This window comes from Catharus ustulatus, chromosome 9, assembly GCF_009819885.2.
Source record: "Catharus ustulatus isolate bCatUst1 chromosome 9, bCatUst1.pri.v2, whole genome shotgun sequence".
NCBI classification, from domain to species: Eukaryota; Metazoa; Chordata; class Aves; order Passeriformes; family Turdidae; genus Catharus; species Catharus ustulatus.
The window spans coordinates 15587563-15607092 of NC_046229.1; the positions used below are offsets into that span (position 1 = coordinate 15587563).

General features: G+C 42.4%; 1 protein-coding gene across 2 annotated transcripts in view; it reads right to left on the reverse strand.

The window, feature by feature from the left end:
* Positions 1–852: 852 nt before the first annotated feature.
* The window catches only part of DDAH1 (dimethylarginine dimethylaminohydrolase 1), a 101539-nt gene continuing 82861 nt past the window's right edge, over positions 853–19530 (reverse strand). For both annotated transcript variants that reach the window (XM_033067158.2, XM_033067157.1), the window contains 5 exons: positions 17803–17902; positions 16647–16720; positions 15940–16059; positions 5618–5761; positions 853–5381 (listed from right to left, as the gene is read on the reverse strand). In XM_033067158.2, the coding sequence (XP_032923049.1) occupies positions 5265–5381; positions 5618–5761; positions 15940–16059; positions 16647–16720; positions 17803–17902 (555 nt within the window). In that variant the 3' untranslated portion in view covers positions 853–5264. The remainder of the gene's footprint in view (positions 5382–5617; positions 5762–15939; positions 16060–16646; positions 16721–17802; positions 17903–19530) is intronic.

Here is a 19530-nt window from a genome sequence, read left to right on the forward strand (position 1 = left end):
ATCCTTTGTCCCTACTTCTCTGGCAAGGAGAATAATAGATCATGGTTTGTTTTTAGTCCTATTATACTAGCAAAATACAGTTTGAAAGCGATGCAATTATTTTGCTACAGTTTATTAATTAATTCCTACTCTGTTGAATTGTTTTAGGTCTCTTAAAAAGCTGAAAGAACAATACTGAGGCCCTGAACAACTGACTCCTGGCTGCCAGGAGATGGCACTGATGGCCCACGAGCCCTCACACACCCTCAGTAACCGCACGGTTTCCCCAGCTCCTGGACCCTACAATTGCCACCTGCTGGCATCAGAGCCCAAGGCTGCGAGCAGAGAGCGGCCCCACGAGCACTGGCTGTAGCACACAACTAAAGTATTTAGATATATGACATGCAGTTATCTGCCATGATACCTCGAAGCAATGTCTGGAGTGCAGTCACCTCTTCTGAGATTGTGGGGGAGAAAAGACACAAGAGTAGGTGAATAATTTAACCATAGTGGGAATGCCACTAAACCTTTGTAGCTTCACCTTTTGTAAATCACAGTAAACACAGAGAAACAGACTGTGCTATGCTAACATCTGTTTTGTTACCTTGGACAGTAATAAAATTAATCATGACCACTCACAGGCAGTATCTCCTCTCTGCACATTATTCTTAAATGTAGAGTCTAAAATTATAATTTGTTTTTTAAAGAGTCAAGATTTCCCCTAACAGACTTAAGGGTTTTAGGGCTAGTGTCTATAATTTGATTTACTTCTAGGTATGTAATAAACTTGGAAATAAAAAGACAGCATGAAACAGTATTAAATTAAATACATATACATTCAGTTCTAAAACAAGAAGCACAAACTACACAGGACATGGTACAACTGACACTTTATTCCTTCATGATGGAGATATATAGTATTGAAACTGCAAGAGTCACAAAAAAAAATCAAAGTGCAAACCTCTATTAGAACTGATTATGGAATGTATTGATGTTTTTGGCACAAAAAGTGGGGAGTTATATACTGCAACAAGAGTTTAAGTTTAATGAATGTAATACTTCTGTGCTCAGTAGTCACATTTGTGCACTGCAGAACAATACAATGTAAAACAGTGACTAACACAATTCACATACAACTCTATACAATTTACATCACACTTCCAGTTAAAACTTCTCTGAAAATACATGAGGTCCACTGATACTTTGTTCACAATCACTTAACAAATACCATTCTTTAAGCAGGCTTATCTTTTCAGCTTCCTTATCGATAAAAGCAAAAATAGACAATCTTAAATAGTAAATTATTTTCCTCAAATGGTTCCATGTGGATATTGATGTTCTCTATTAATTTTGCTCTGACTTCATTGATAAAACACATATGAAGCTGAACAAAATCAAAAGCTCATTTTTTCCCGTATTTTCCAATTTGCTGTGAACAAACAGCATTCTGTATACTGGCTTTTTGTTTTCAAAACTGGACATAGTGGTGCCTGTGAGCTCTATTTCTTTCACATGGAAATCATCAAAAAAATCAGAGCATAGGTTCACACAGTGGCATCTATTTAAAACTCATTATTAGCATGGTAAACACAAAAATACATAAATGAAAGAATTCAAGTTTATCTCATAAGATACAGTATGCATTCACATTTTCATTACAGAGAGAGACACTGCATTCACATTCTGTTGAAGAAAGAAACCCACATATCACAGATCTTCCTAAACTCTTAGCAAAGATACCATCCATGAAATATCCATAATGCACATTCTGGCTCTTTCATTTCAACTGGGCTAAACTGATTGCTGAAAGGAAAAATCCTTTGATGAGTAATTCAAGCCCCATTGCTGAGCTATTACCACAAGAACTTCTGTACAATTCTGCTCTGTCATACAGCCTGACAGTTGTTATCAAGAGTTTTATGTGGGCAACAATCAGTGTTCAGTGTCTCATCTCCTTTTTTGGTTTGGGATTTTATTTGTATTAATCAAGAATGATGATTTATATCAGGCATCTGAGAAATGTTCTGGTGACAAAATGTACAGGACATGCATAAGATACACATGTCACTGCAGAAATGTCCTCACAACTGAATTCTTTGTTTGGGCAACAGCAAAATAAACAGCAAGAACAGAAGCATTTGGCATTATTTTAATTCTTAGTACCATACTGCAAATACATAAACTGAAGTGCTCATAATATCTTCCTCTCTAATGCCAGAATAAAGATTACCAGGAGAAGCTGTGAGGTGAGGGTGATCCCACTAACCAGCTTAGGTAACTTTTGGCATTGACTAAGATGTAATTTAGAGCATCTATGATAAGAAGCTGTGATTCCTACTGAGGCTGAAAGAGAAAGCAGGTGTGGTTTTAGAGCACCTAAATTTTGTGCCTGAAGTTAGTTTGAACACAACTGAAGGAATTCAGTCCCTCAGCTGCTCCCTTGCTTTCTGTACGCCAAAATGCAGCTCTGAAGCCAAGGGAATCTGAATGGCAAGAGATGGAAAACCAACCTCTCTGTCTACACAGCTGCTTGTCAGCTCTGAAATCCCAACTCCTCTCCCTCCCCTAGGGAGTCAGGCGAATTCACTGTCACCCACTCTAAGGCATTCAGGAGCACAAAGTAACAACAGAGTCACCAGAAATGGTTCTTTTTTTCTGGAGAAATCTTAAATAGAGGAGTCACCTTTGTTACTCTCTGGATCTACAGTTCCTGCTGACTGTCATCCTTCCAGCTCACAAGAAGTTGTTCAGACCCAAAGCAGACCTGTCAGTTTTTCCTCTCTCCTGGCACCTACTCAAGGAGGGAGTGAGTTTAGGATAGTCCATCATGGCTTGGGATACTGCAGAGTGAACAGTGAAAAAGAAGTGAAGAAATAGACTCAAGGAAGAACTGAGGCAACAGAAGGTAAAACGACTTGGGAGTAAAAGAGAAAAGTGCTTGTCATGCCTTGATGAGCAAACTAGAAATGAGTCTGAGGAAGGAGACAGGTGAGAGGTGAGAGAGGGTGAAAGAAGAAAAAAATCAAAAACCAACACTACAGAAATACTTAATGATAAATATAATAGAAATCCTACAGCCTAACACTCCCAGTGTAGCTGGATGCTCTGGTTCCCTGGCAAGAGGAGGGCAGAGGGACTGAAGGACATGGATGGGGGCCAGGCCCAGGAGGTACATGGACAAGTTGGGATGGGGGGGCTGTTTCAGCTTTGATACCTCCCACAGCTGCACAGGCTTTTAACAGAGTGCAGCTTGCCTTTAGGAGCTCACAGCTCAATACTGCAGGGCCACTTTTTGGCACAAAATCTCTGTTTAATGTCAAGTTATTTTGAAATGTGTTATACTTTATCAAATATTTAAAAAGCACCAAGGGAAGGCAGAAAAAGATTCCCCACTCCAACATTTACATCTTTAGAGCCTGATCACCTGGCTCAGGTTTAAATGATGGTGCATGGGAATGGAAGAGACAAAGGGAAAACATTAGGATAACCCTTTGGGACAGAAGAGTCATAAATAGAAAAATTCCCCACGTGCTGTTTGGCTGGCTGAAGAACTTCCTTTGGGCCATGTTCTTTTCACACGCAATGTGTATTTGCTCATCACTGCTCTCTTCCCCACGACACCTACCTTGGTACCTCCTGTCATCACAACAAACAGTGCACCCACGAACACCAGGTGCACCCTGGCAGCTGCCAGGGGGTTTTCCTCTCATTACCACTGAGATGCAGTGTGAGATATGCCAGAGAGAACCCATGAGCATGAGTATTCGTGTTTCCTCCCTTATGACGGCACAAAACAGCACGCAGGTTTCCAAAGCATATCCCAGTGGGCATTTGGTTAATACTGTGTTTTCCTGCAGACCACATTGGCCAAACCCCCTCACTCACTTCCTACTGTACCTCAGCACCATGCCACAAGTGGTCCAGGAAAGGTGGAGGAGATGTCTAGGAAGCTGACAACATGTTCAGGCTATTTGTCAGTCTCTGGAGAGTCCCTACTGCCTCTGTTTGGGAATTGCTCCCATCCTTAGCTTACAAATGATTTAACAAGAAGCATGTGAATACAATGGTGTGTGCTTCACTTTGCAATGGTGAAAAAAAAAAAAAGCTATGACTCAGTGGGTAAACATGTTGAGGAATTTGCTACAAAAATTATATTTGCCTTAACTGAATACCACAGTGAATATTCATGCCACTAAAAAAATATAAGATGGTTATTGTTCCAAGGAAAACTGTCCCAAGGGCAGATAAAGAAAAAATTACTATCTTCCAGGAAAAAATAGCTTCCTTTATTCATGGGCATAATCCAGGAATAGCTGTCCTTCAACTCCTTCTATCACTCTTTTCTTTTGAATTTTGCTAGTAAGTGGCCTCCAAAAAAGGAGAAAACAGAAAGGAGAAACAAATTTTAAGATGTAAACAAAGAGGTTCAACTCCCCCATACTTTAGATCTCTTCTGAATCTCTGCATTTAATTTTTGTGGCTTCCTAGGATCTGACCTTTTTAAAAACTCCTCTCCCATTCTCACCACATTGAAAGTCATGGTCTTAGCAGAAAACTGGGACTTGAGTTTGCAGGAGACAACTTGTGTGGCTGCACTACTTTCTTCTTCTGTCATGCAAGTTTCCCAGGCAGTCATTGCCCTTGAACCCTCCCATCAGAGGAAGCTTTTCCAAAAGCTGGCACCTGATGTCTGAAATGGATCCCAGCCACAACTCTGCCCAGCAGCAGCACTGTGATGTGGCCAGGACAGTAAGCACAATCCACTGCCCACTCTTCCATTTAGTGCATGGAAAGCTTCCCTACCACAAAAGGTGCTTGGTTCCTGAGCCCACTGAGTTTTCTTCAGTCCCCCTAATACTTTGCACCACTGAAAGTAGAAGACTGAGGAAGGAAATAAACACATAGAGCAAGGAAGCAAAAGAAAAGAAGACAGAAGGGAACAGTGTAAAGACAACAGAGGTGCTTGAAATACTGAGAATTAGCTGGGTTTCATAAAATTTTCACACTGATATGTTAAATCACTAAAGCTAAGGGTTAGCCATTTTAATTGTCTTCTGCTAGCCCATGGGACTAACTTACTTCAGTGCTTCCAACAAACCCTACATCCACCTTAAATACCATCCGCAAGGACATAATAAAAATTCACAATGCAAAAAATTTGTAAACAAGGGTTAGTAGCACAGTGGTACAGTAGATTGTCAATAAAAACAATAAAAGTGTGGATACAGATTCGTCTACCTTGTGTGTAACATTATTGCCAGTTACAAGGGAGGGACTCTGTAAACTCATAATTCTGAAGCTTTGTTAATAAGCACAGAGCAACAGGTGAGTGACCCATCTACTTTCTCCAGTTCTGTGTTGGCTATTGGGATCAGCATGTGGTCCTTCAGCTTTTCAAATACCTGTTCAGGAAAGAAAATGTAAGGCAAAATCATTACACATCACACCTCTGTTCTCTCTCTAAGTATTTACAGAACGAACAGACATGGATTTGTCAGCAGGTGCCAAGGCACCCATCACTGCCAATCCACAGGAACATTTAGAGCACATGGGGCCCTCTGGCTCTGGGATTCACACACATCCCAGGGCAGCAAGGAGCTGCCAGAGGCCTGGCTGGCAGCCCTGGTGTGGCTCTCACCTTTGCACTCTCCGGGTACTCCTCGGGGGCTCGGTGCAGCAGCACGTGCCCCTTGCTGGGAATGTTTAAGTAGACGCAGTTTGCTGCGGCATCGTCAGGCACTGTCAGCTTGTCGTAGCGGTGGTCGCTCATCTGTTGCATGGTCTGCCAGGAGACAGAAAGTGCAGCTATTCAGATCAAACACGTCAGCAGTCCCAAAGTAATGGGAGAACAGAATCTTCAGAAATAGCTGATTGTGATTGCCAAGGCAGTCAGAGGCCATTCTGCTATGCAGCAAGTACAGATATCTCCTTTTATCTCTGCCTTTACTGAAGAATCTACTAAATCTAACTGAAAGGAGCAGGAGAAAACCTTTCTGCAATGATTCTTGCAAGGAGCAGGATTAAGCAGGGCACTTGGTAAGCATCCTCTGTGGGGTCTTTTCCTCAAGGATTGCACATTGAGTATGCAAAACTGCTCCTGACACTGACTGAGACTATAGGTGCTCAGCACCTTCAAAGAAAGCAACCATTGTTCAATATTTATATAATGAGTATGAATTAAACCAAACAGGACAGGAATGGTTCCCAGCTTGGATATCAGCCCAATCTTAATTCTTTTCAAGGCCCTCCGTTCTGCTTTGCAAGCAGTTACTCTTTCACTAAGCACCTGTGCTGAGAGCGAGCGGGCACGTCTGCGCTAATCCTCGTTCCCAAGGGGACAACACAATACCCGCCTTGCAACACAAGAGCTGCTGGGTTTCAGAGGTTTGGGTTCTAACTATGAGGCTCGTGCACAAATGTAGGCCCTGGCTGGCTGGAATTTCAGAGTCAGAGACTCACAGGACACGACAAGCATGCAATCCCATGTTTTGGGTCAGATCGGTTTTAGTAAGGATGGGAAAAGCCTGAAGACAAGATGCCTGACTCCCAATTGCAGCATTCCAGCTTTACTTCACCTTCAGCCTCAGAGAGACCAAGAATAACAGAGAACTGAACAAGGCTCAAATCCCAACACTGGTCCAACTGGAAGCCTAAGCAAACGCAAGTGTTTCCATTTCTCCCCCAGCCCACCTGTGTTCCCACACACATTGCAAAGATGTAAACAGAAAGAGAAGGGGTTTTTTTTTCAGCTTGAAATATTCACACTAGTATTATCTATAGAAAAAATTGGTCTTTTATTAACAAGATTTTCAACTAAATTCCCTTCTCAGGGAGAACCCAGAGATTTACATAGCAGAATGCAGATTTAATTTTAGGCACAGTTAACATTGTCATTAAGTTGCTTCCAAGGTCATTCATCTGTACTGCTTCTCATCCAATAAAGAAATACTACATGTAGCTGATTTATAACAGGGGCTACAACACACTGGGAAGCAACAAAGAACTCATGCTTCCCCACACCTATGGTAAGTAATTCCTTTACAGGTCCACATTTTTCATGTTCTAGCCTGAGTCATCCACATCCCGTGGAGAACATGAAACTCACAACAAAGAATGCCATGCATTCTTGAGGAAGTGTTATCAGATTGTCATTTCTTGTTCCTTCTCATGTTATGAAACTCTCCCAAGTTCCCAAGGACACATCTACCTCCATAAAAGGTTAATGTGTTTTTCTGGGCAAAAATCCTTGCACCTTTACTTCACCAGATGTAATTTTGTATTTTCGTATGCTTAACACAGTTTTCTTTTTTATAATTTTGTTTCTGTTACGTTGCCAAGATGTGTTTTATTCAGCAGAAATATCCTCTACCTGCAGCTTCCCTTTTCCTTCCTATACGATGTTTTTAAGTCTTGACTACAGAAACATTTATTAAATCTGCACTAAAATACATATATCAGTAGAAGAAAAACCACTATGGATTTCACAAAGCTCCTGAGCAGTTGTTCTTTCTCCACTCCTTGTTGGAAACTGAATTCTGATATTGTAGGTTTTCTGTAGGAACATCAGAAATATACTGTGAATCACTGTGAAACACTTCCATATGAAATGATGAAATAATTCTTAAGCTGAAGGGTAAAGACAAGTCTCCCATTCATTGCTTCTGCAAAATGGTGAAATAGGAACTACAGCAGCAAACAGAAACAAAGGACAAGTGGCAGGGCTCTGGTGCCTCAAGAACCAGCTTTGGGGAGCCTGGGAGATGATGCCAAGGTCATGTTAAGAGGATTGTTTTCAATATTAAAAAGCACACAAATGGTGGCTGAATTAGTTGAGAGACAAATGAGAAATCCTGAGTGAGAAAGTGAGACAAAGCAGCACAGGAGTTTTAGGACACAGCTCAAACTGTGATAGTGGGAGTGGGATGTCAGCTAGCTGGAACAACACCACAAGAAAGCTTTTATTATTGACTGGAAGTTTGACAATACAAAATTACTCTCTTCCTCAGCTCTTAAGATAAAAAGGAAATCATATTTGCAAGCTTTCATTGCTGTTATAACTATGCCTGACTGTTGCAGTAAAATTTCAAAAACCACTTACTTGAGAGAGTGCCCAGGCAATAACACCCAAACCTGCCCCACAGGGAGGCTCTGGACACAGCAGAAATGCACCAGTACAACACATCAGGGTACTTTACAGACCCATGTGGTTTGCTGTATTTCTATTATGTGAAGTCATTAAGTACATGTGCCTGGCCAGATTGACTCCAGGGCAGAGAAAAGGAGATAAAAGCAAGGTCCTTTGATTGTATTTTCTATCAGATACATCCCAAAATATGATGCATTTACAGAGGCTGGCTTTCTGTCCACAAACCTACAAGCAGCTACGTTAAGAGCCAGGCATTTCCCGCGTGCCCAGTTTTTCTGGGAATTTTCTTCAGCCTAAAGAGGGTAATTTTCACTGCACATTCTCTCAGCCCTTAGTCATGCTTTCCTTATGTTGAAGTCATTCACATAGCCTAAAATGCCTTTTCTATAGTTTTTTTACAGTGTGTCCTCAGACAACTGAGGTAATGGATAAGCTAAATAATCCTAACTATGAAGCAGCATTATGCATGAAGGAAAAATGTGTATGCATTTCATTATTATCACTGACAGAACTCAGATGACTGCATGCACTTTTAAAAGAGGCCAAGCCTAGCTACAAATTTTCCCCCCTCCATGAGGAAGGCCCCAGTCTGAGCCCTGCTGCCTGCTCACTCTGGGACCTACTCACATCCAGACTGCTGCAGGAGAGAGATCAAACCCACCTGCAATGCACATTTTTATCTCCAACTCCCCATAAGCAAAACCAAACATACACTGAATGTTCCTCTTGCTAGCAGGGCATTGAGCACCACACTTAAAAATGCCTGTGTGATGCTGACAGAGAAGCCCAGATTTCCAGGGTTTGATGTTTGTATTGATTAGTCACTGTTCTCCTGACACCCAACATCTAAAAGAAAAATTAAATCTAAGCTCAAGTTGAGTGTATGTAACCCTAAACCCATGGGATCCCTCCCCTCACCACCTTTCAGTTATTCTTTCTTAAATCTTCAAGTCAAAGTATTCTTAAAAGAAAATTAGTCACATCAAACTATTTAAGATATTTTTTCTATCTCACCTCTTTTCTTTCTTTCCAAGCACATTAAACTTTGGCTTGTTTGACACTGATGTTTAAGACACCTTTGGCCTGGGATCAAAGAGAATTAAAAGTCTGAGAAAAGATTAAACTACATCAAGGTTTCACCTACAATGACAAAAATGAAGTATTTTTGTGGTGCAGGACAACTCAAACTGATGAGAAGAATAATAGCAATAGGCAGTCACATGCCCCCAGGCTGGATGGGAGTTTGGAAGACCAACATTATTCTTTCCTGCTTGGAGGAAAGACCACTTGTCTAAGGACAATGTCAGGCTGTGCCTTTATGCAGCAAAGGCAGAAGATGAGGACAGGCACCTGGCCAATTCACTGCCATCTGGAGGGATGGTAAAATTAGTCCTTGCTACCTGGGAAATACTGCTGATTGACAAATCTGCTTTTTATAAATGCTTGCAGCACCCAGAAGAGCTTTTATAGTGCTGCATGGTAGGGTGTCTCCAGCCTCAGGTGAGAGGTGATGATGACTTTTGCATCTCAAGATAGGGAGTGGAGGTGACCAAAATTTGGTGCACAGTTTCCAGGAGCCTCAATTCATCAGCTGTCATTGAGAGTGAAACCAGCTCAGCACTGTCCCAGGCCCAAAAGTCTGGTCAGTTTACTTTCGAACATTAGCAAGGTAGCTACAGAGTTCAGACAGGTACTGCACAAGGAAAAATTTATTTTCCTTTATTTTTTTTTTCAATTTTCCCCTTTAGAGCTCCCCTGATTCTTGCACTGGAAGACACAGTGAACAATTGATCTCTAGTCACCTTTTCCACATCATTCCTGACTTTCTAGGTATCTATGATCCTATCTTAGTTGTCTTTTTTCCAGGTTATAGTCATAACTTGCTTAGTTTGGCTCCTTAGGCAAGCTGTCCAGGAATCTATCAGTCCTTCTGGAACTTTTCTGAACCTTTCCAGTTATACTTCACCTTTTTTGAAACAAAGAGCCTGTGCATGCAAAGTGCACACATCAGACAACATACAGATGCACCACAGCTTTATCAGTGGCAAAATTACATTCTCCATTTGGTTTTCAGCTGAGCTAGAAATTTCAACAAGCTCAGGATCTCATTTCTGTAGTAATGATCAGTCAGAGCACATTATTTAATATGTGATGTTCAGAGTAACATCAGAGTAACATTCAGAGTTGTCATTCTCTCAGTCCCAGTTGTGCATCATTTTACACTGAAACTGAAATTCATTCACTGATTTATTGGCCTGACTGCCCTTTGAGCTCTTTCCTCATTTCTTCATATTTAGAGAAACAATTGGCACTGGAGAGAGAAAGCAGCAGCCTTTGGGTTCAATGCAAGAAAGTGCAGGACAGAGTGGAGCTGATGAGCTGTGCCACAATGCCATGTGCCTCGTACAAGGACTCAGCTGCTTCTCAAAGTTTCTTTGAAACAAAGCAGTGGTCATGAAACACTTGGCTAGGTTGGCCAGAGGGGACAGAAGAGCAGAGCTGGAAAAGCCAGCGACCTTGCTGGAATGTCAAGATCTATCAGGAGTGTCCCCCCTGACACGCAGACAGGCAGAAGAGACAACAGCGTAGCAGACTCAGTAGGAAGGGGCTATCACAGCCACTGTGAGCAGCATAAATCAAAGCAGAGTGATCTAAGCCTTCTTGTCAGGCACTGAGAAGTCTGACAGAGATATAGGATAGGACAGCACAGACCTATAGGCACAGACTACATTGCAGATCTCTTTGAAGCCGGCAGTGCCCCAGTCTGCCATGGTCACTATGCCAAATTCCTCAGTCCATCCACAGCCAGAGTGTTGCTTTAATTTCCACCCACCACCCACGGTCTCAGCAGCTGGGCTTTGGGCTTTGCCTCCCTGCTGCACCCTCTCAGTCATGTTTTCCAGAAGGAACAGCTCTTTTAAGCAACCTCTCCCACCCTGCTCCTTGGCTTTTCCTGGCACGGGGCACCTTTTGCATCGTCACTGATGTGATGGCACCGAGTGTCATTCCTGGGCACAGCTGCACTGCTCTGCCCCTCTGAGCCACCCTCCCTCAGGGCCACTGGCACCTGCCTGCCAGCTCTGCAAGGGGAAACCACGACCTGAGAAGGAGAAAAGGAAGCAGATTACGTGGGCTGTTGTTCTCAGTCGAGAAGGCAAGAGCACGAACATCCTGTCAGGAACAGGAACCCAGGCACAGAATGTCAAAGGGGAAAAAAAGAAGCAAAGGAACAGAAACACGAGTCCCCATTTACGCAAAGCAAATGACATCTTCCCAGTCAGCCTCTGACCCAGCTCCTGTGGCTGACACCCTTACTGGTGAGGAAAAACATGTATTGAAAGGAACACTTTCCTCACCCTTTAAAAACAAACAAACAAAACTGATTAATACAATAATCTCTAGTCTACACTTTTGAGTCTTTATCTTCCAAAGATTCTCCTGCACATATGCAAACTGAACAGCACTAACACTCAGATAAGTGCAGTGTTTATTACATAATCTAAAATTAATTCAAAGTAAAACACAACTAGTTGACTTTTTAAGGTAGGAGTTTATTTGGCATTCAGTGAAGATCTACATCCTCTGAGACGATGTGTACCCCTAATTCATAAAGTAATGAAGAATCAGAAGGAGATAAAGGAAAATACATAGAATTTTATAAGTTGATTAATTTATTGATTGATTATAAACTAATTAATTTTCCTATCTACAAGGCTGAGAGAAGCAAAGTCTCAGTTTTTAATGTTTAGCTTTAAGGGGAAAGTTCTCAACCGTTCTTTGTATTTCACTAACCGTTCTTTGTTCCCACACTACAAAAAAGTCAGCATTCATCTGCACTTTCTGCTAATTCCCTACCTGATGTCATCTTCTTTGGGTTATTAATATTAGTAATGATTTCCACAGCAACCCATTGTGATAGCATAAATAGAGGATTATGACTTCATATGGGGAATAAGCAGAGGCACAAATGATGAATTCTTAAGGAAGAAGAGATAATGTTTTCATGCAAACTTGTGCATTACTAGAAAAGAAAGTGGCTATAAAGGAAAAGCAGATTTAGCTGAGCCTTTTCCTGCTGCATGGCAGTAGAGGCTGTTTTCTAAGAACACCAGAGAGATGGAGATTTCCCTTATGTTTCTGGAGGCACTTCTGTGGCAGAGCTGGGAACCCCTCTGCCTTATCCAGGCCCTATAACCCTCCTCCCATGCAGGGAACCAGCACTCAGCTCTTCAAAAGCTGGCACATTGCAGAGACTTCAGTTACACAAGATGGAGTAAGAACAAAAGGCATTTAATCAAAGGAATGGGGGCAACTGCCAATGCGAGAACAACTCCTTGTGCTCAAGTCTTTAAAAGCTCTGCTCTGATCACAGTTTGGATACAGACCAAGGGCATAGTTACCCAAAAGAGACTCCTTTCTATATTATCCTTAAGATGTGGTTTTGATAAACCCCTCTTGACCACTGTCAAAACAGCTGCACTAGTAATAGCGTCCTCCAGGGAATAATTTAGGGCATGAATGAGCAGCTCCACTCCCAACAGGAGATATTGAATGAGAGTCAAGAACAAGGTAGGCCAATCATGTCCAAGCTTTTACTGAAAGCAGGAGGAAAAAAGAAAGGAATATTGGTAAAGTCATGGCACTGCACTACTGTAGATATTCCAACAGAGTCCTGGCCATAAGGAAATCCCATTGAATGATGAGGCTGGACTCCAAACGCCAAGGACCAGCACCAAAGTGCAGATGTCACACTGCTCTGGGTCCTGCTGGGACAAGTCTGCGAGGGGACACAAGGGGTTACACTATCAGCTGCATCACCTGCTCTGCCTTGCACCCTTACTGGCAATGCTGCTCAGTCCTGACATCTGCCACGGCCACACTGCCCCTGGAATTAGCACACACTCCTCTCAATGACCAACTGAAATCCCAGATGTTTCACATGCCACTCCATCATTCCAGATATCAGAGGAAATATGCCAGGCTCAGCTGACTGCAGGACTGACCTCAGGCCATATGGTGGGATGAGTGCCCTCCCTTCCAAGCTCCATCAGCCATCCCCACACACATTACCCCAGATCAGTCCTGTGGTCAATGCGTGGTATCAGAGCCCACCCAAAGGACAGGCTCATTTCTGAACAGGTGAGAGAACAACTCTAGTAGTAGGAACTTGCAACAGATAACAATCCACACTGCATGCAAAGGAATAGTTGAGCTTGTCAAAGCTGGGAACAACACCTGCAACCCTCAGATCCTTTGAGATTACTACTGAGTTATCCAAAGGGTGACAGAGATGGTCTGATCAAGGACTATGTTCACAACCATCTATTGCTGTCCAAGTCTTCACTCATCACAAAGTAGAGGGAAATTGTGCTCTGTATCAACCAAAACAAGCAGCCACGAATGTGGCTTTTCTGGATTTAGTATAGAGCAAGAGAAAAGAGAAAGGAGTGTGCAACAGATGCTGTGCCACAGTTCCACTGTCACCTTGCCTAGCTTTTGCCTTTGCTGATGGAACCTGAAACTGGATTATGTCCTGAGCCAGCTCCTGCTCTTCTGCTGTCCTAGCAAGACCCCAGGGCTGTGTCCCTTGCTGGGAAAAAGTGATGCAGAGTGTTCAATGCAGCACTGTCACATCAACTCCCTACACTGGGACTGGCACTGTCACAGCCCAAATCTGTCCTTATTCAGTTCACAGCAACTCAGGCAGTGCATGATCAGAGCCCAAAGGTGACGTGTTTACAGGAAATCCTGGCCTCACTGAGGGAACTGAAAAATAATCCCAGGCTTCATCAGCTCAACAGCCATGGCTAATGCTCAAATGTGGAATTACATGATCAGAATTATAAACAGGTTCAACTACAAGAAGGAATTAAATGCATGTGGAAAACAGCAGAGGGAAGTTAAAGTTTCAGATGTGATAGTCACCAGAGGCCCCAGGACTTTCTGCACTTAATTTGTCTCTTTCTTTCACCAAGTTTCCTCAAGTGCCACTTTTCAGCTGCAGTACAAATAAATGCACTACACTAGCCAAAACCTGAAGAGGATTTAATGGTTAAAATGTAATTTCTGATTTATTATCTGCTTCTAGCATGTGGTCTACTATCCCAAACTCTGTGGATTCATTTCCCAGCTCACTTGCAGTGCTTTACATTACACATACTGCACTGCACTTGCCATCAATTGCACTTGGCCATATGTGAGCAGCAGATGCAATTTCTTTTTCTATTTTTAAAGTATTGTAAGGATACATACGTTGCACCAGTAAAAACAATCAAGAAAAATCTCTATTTCAAACAAGATTGTAAGCAGATAAATCCTGTTCTAAATGTAAAACGTTAGCACAGCACAATGCATCAGCTGCCTAACACAACATGCAAAAACAACTCAATTACCAGAGATGGTTAAAGACCGCTCAATCATCTTGCTTGTATGATTGCATTTCCAGTAATGAAAAATGGCAACATGAAGGAGGGGTTTAAAACAAGCTTTTACAATAAAGGAGTGGCATGCTGAGCTGTGCCCGGCTACAGACTCGGCAGAAGCTCAGGGGACTGTACTGCCACTGCTCTGCTGGGTAACAGGAGAACAGCTGACAGCACTGCTACACTACAGCTCAGCTGATCTGCTGAAATCCAAGGAGCAGCTTTTAATTCCAAGTGTCAGTGCCTCCAAGATCCTCTTGCACTGCATTTCCACAAGACTGATTGCCAACTGACTTTTTTTTGCTTTGGTGGCAAGTTAACAAATACAAATATATTGTCAAAAAGCAAGAATTCAAATGTTAAGGGAAGCTGGTGATGACCAGCACTGCAAATGCCATCATTTCCAAGACAAACAATTTATTTATTTGTTTGCCAGTAATTTCTCTGAAGAGATGTAGACTCCTGAAGAAACAGCCAGATCCAACTCACTGGAACATGCTCTGGGTAACTCATATGTTGCTGTGGCACGGCTGCCTGATGTGACCTGTCAGCTCCCTAGGAGCATGAGAAGAGTATGTGCTATGGGACAAAACCCTGCTCCAGCCCACACTCCCTAACCTCAGCTAGCAGGGTGTGAGCAAACCTCAGCTGGCAGGGTATGAGCAAACCTTATCCTCAGACACATGCAAATGTCCTGCTAAACGTCCAGTGCAGAGAAACACACTGAAAACTGACAGAGTTGATTCATTTTAAAAAATATATCCACCAACAATCACAGTCTGCTGATTATCTTGTCAATTATAATGTTCTTTAAAAAATCTATCTGCTTATTACTTTACCTTGATTAATGCTGGTGTTTACTTGATTAGTTAACAGAAATATTTGATCAAGTTAGACAAAAAAATACAATAGCTAAATTGATGCACTGCAACATGAATAGCCAAGCTGTGCAGAAGGGTTTAATCAAACTGATCAGTTCTCAGATTAGCCCTGGCTCAAATTCAAAGTGCGACACTGAGAAACCAGTATTACAGTTGAATTTCGCTCATGTTTATAAACACTCTATACAAGTGTAGGGCCTCTCCCTTCTTCTTTATGACAGAACTTTTACTTCCCCTCTGTGAATTCAGATTTTTAGTCTACAAACCTGTAAATAATAACCTGTATATTCTGGTTATTTCCTTAAGATAACTAAAGTTAAATCAACATCACCATTCTCTTGCCCGATACAGACATTCTTTATGGTTTGCACATACAGGAGACCCTAACACGTAGTCATTGTTACCTCTTTCACTGATCTATATGTATTTTAAAATGCCAGCATCCTAAGCAGATATTTTTAAAAGACCAGAAAGAGATATGCTGTTTAGAGTATTTTCTTATGTGCTTTACCTTGAGGGCTTTCTGTGCAGCTTCACTTGATCCAATAGCAATCAAGTTTGGTCCAGCCATGCTGCAAAAGCTCTTCAGATGCAAAGAATCATGAACAGGGACTGTGGACACAGCATAATCCTGTATGGGAGTAAAGAGGGGTGCTATAAGTAGTTTTGAAGTGTCCTAGTTCCATAATTATATGGAGACATTCCATAATTAATATTACTCTCTGCAAATTATCAACCCCAGGGCACAATGTCAACTGTTCAAGTATGACACTCCTCCTCTGGACCAGCTTGTCTGGAGACTGGCATAAAATCCAGAACATGTTTCAAATACTACTATTGTTGCAACCATAAAGAAATACATTAAAATGTTTAATTAAACAGTAGGTACATAAAACCTCTCCAGGGACTGGCAATAAGAACAAAGGGCTGATACATGAGAACATGAAGAAAGTGAGTGTTTATGTGTTCTCAAAAAATAACAGCCTCCCACTATCCAACCAATTTTCATGAAGCAATCTCACATTTCAGATCCAACTTCAGCATGTACCACTTTACAAGATGGTCAAATCTTTTCAGTAACTTGTACCTTTGGGGTGTTTTTTAATTAGGTCTTAAATAAAGTACCTGAGTATGACAAATATCTTGGTCAGTACAATTGTTCAATTAGTTCAGTGAATGACAGCTTGTATTTCCTGTGGCATGAAGGAATCTACAAACCTTAAATGTGTCAGCCAGAATTTCTGCACCACGTTGATTTGTCCTCTTGGAAAGACCTACAAAAAATTCTCTGCCTGGAATGAAAAAGCAGACTAGCTTTAGAGACATTCTGAAGCAAACTTTCACGTATGTTCATGTTCTGCATTTCTCAAGCTGAGTAGTTAAACTGAAAATTCAGCATAAAAGAACGGCAACCTGCTTTTGTGAGCTGGTAATCTAAAGCAATTAATCTTTTTTCCAGAGGACACATTTAACCAGAAGCAAAATAGCTTCCTCTTCTAAATCTCTGCAGTGGTCATTGGGTCAGGAAAGACAACAGCTGGGCTGGATTAGCACACCACTGATTGACCATTTCCCTCTCCCTCTGAGATTTCCTCTGGTCCCAAGGCAGATCTGTGGTCATCAGCATCCTTCAAGCACCAGAGAAAATCAGTGCTGGATCTGCACTGCCTTGGAAAGGCCTCCCTTCCTGGCCTGCCTCTGTAGGAGACCCTTCTTTCCCTGTGGTGCACTGAGGCAAGCAGCCAGTCTACTGTGATGCTGATCAAAACAAACAGGCTTATTCAGCACAGGCAGGGAGCAACACTGCGTGCAGCTGATGTGAGGAAATGCCTAATGGGTTTAATGACATAAAAAACATAGGCTGTATCTTCATCTTTAAAGTCAACCATGCATGTAAGGTGACTGGCTCATGACATCTGACAGGCAACTCCATCACATCCTTGATAAACTAAAAATACATTTCTTTGCATTTAGTACATTGAACTAGTGACAGTTGTCTGCATCAAGCTTTTACAAGTCCTGAAAATGAGCCTGGTGAGCGTTAGCTGCTTGTAATAAGAAATATGAAACAACCCCAGACAGCTGACTACTGAAAGCGTTTTTCTTATTGGCACATTCAAGCTGAAATAAAATCTGTATGCACAGTGCTGTTCTTTGTAGTGTGTGTACTGCTACTCCATTTATTCAGGTATTAGGCAGGACACTGAGGGTTGCACTGAGAACTCATCTCTCGGCTACCTTAGTGACATTTAGTTAACAGCCGATTCAGCAAACCACAGGAATGACATTTCATTATGCTGCTATCAGATAACATGCAGTCTTTAAGGCAGTCAGAACATGAAAACAGCAAATTATACCATATACACCATGATACCTGTAAATAAGACGTCTCCACCATCCAAGGTTGCGTTTTCATCCACCATCTCAACTATATTAAGGTTGAGACTTTCTAGTACTCTCTTCATGGCTTCCACCTGTTTAAAAGAAAGTTATTAAGGACATATTGTACTGTTGAAAAAAAATTTTAAAACCTGTCAGAAATACATATAATTAATAAGAATTAAAGCCTTTTAATGCACCTTCAGCAAGATGGATGGCAGGGTCCTTAGTGGTCCTGCCCATCACAGCTCCCCACCTGTCTTCAGAGGCCTCTGAGGTCTGGGGGGATGGGCTAGCAAGTGGCAGAGATTAGGCTCTTGCCTTTGCCCAGCAGCCATGCAGCATTCAGGAGGGCCAGACAAGGGGTCCAAAGCACATGTTAAGTCCAGTCCCTCTGCACAGTAATATCCTCTTCCAAACCTTGCCCTCAGATTTGGGGCAGAAAAAGCACCAGCAGAGGAGTGAGGTTCATTCTTCCACTCTGCTCAGACACAAGAGGTGGTTCTGCCAGCCAGGGAGGTGGCAGCTCTACCACAAGCCCCTCTTCAGTCAGCAGGAAAAAAAGAAAATCCCCTAGTCAGTAAACGCTCCAATTCCTTATGGCTTTGCAATTTTACTAGGCACTAGTTCTCCTTGCATGTTTGATCCACCCTGCTTCAGAATTACAAGACGTTTCACGCCTACACATTGTGGGGCTTACTGCTCGCTGTGGAGAGCCACACACAGCTGGAAGTCAGAGCCTGTTTCCTGATGAAAGAAGCTTGTATTAGGAGCAGGGAATGCAGCTTCAGTAGGTTCCTTCTTTCCCAGGAAGGGCTGCTGAGGATGCCTAAAGCAGAACCTGTTTCTCTAGAGGCTCCTATCACTGGCCATCCAGAACAGGAGCCAACATTCACTATCTTCAAACAACATCACTGTGGTGCCTTGTAAGCCAAAAGAAGGACCTACACATAACCAACCACTCACCAAAAGCATAAACCTATAACCTGCAGCATGTCAATAAAAACAAGAGCTCATCCACAGAAACCTGTGAACATGATCCCCCACAGCAGCATCTTCCTGTTCAGTGACATTTCCTCTCCATGGTTAACTAGAGGTGCCCAGAAAGCATTAATAAGCATGGAAAACACAGTGAACTCTTTTTATACTTTTGCATGTCCCACAGGTCACTCATCTATTTAAAGTGCTAAATTAAGCATTTCTAGAAAAAAACACAGGAAGCTAAAACAGGTGACAGCATACTAGTCTTACAGCACTATACAACAACAGAAGCAATTCTAGAAATTCTAGCAATTCGTACTCCTGGGCTCTGCCAAACTACACCTGCCATAGCAGAGGAAGGACATTTGATGGTGACAGGTCCTTCAGGCTCACTGTGGCAGCCCCAGCACAAGAGCAGCACACAGTTTGGCTGACACACCTTCCTAAGAACAGTGCTGGCTGTAGGGAATAAGGAAGGACACAGACATGATCCACCTAAGCTACTTTTTCCATGACTCAGCAGTGTGGGATTTGTGAGTGATCCCACTAACCCTGAAGCCCAGGCTCAAAAGGCAAGGGCAGGTTCCCATGGGCTGTCAGGACAGGTGATGTAGGTCTGGAGGCAGCACCTTATCCAAGCCTGATCTGCTCTCTGGAGGTTTCTCTTCTCTATCATCTTCTCACTCTCCAGTCACTTCAGAGTAAAAACCCTGGGCAAGCACACTGTTAAAGTAGGTGCCTC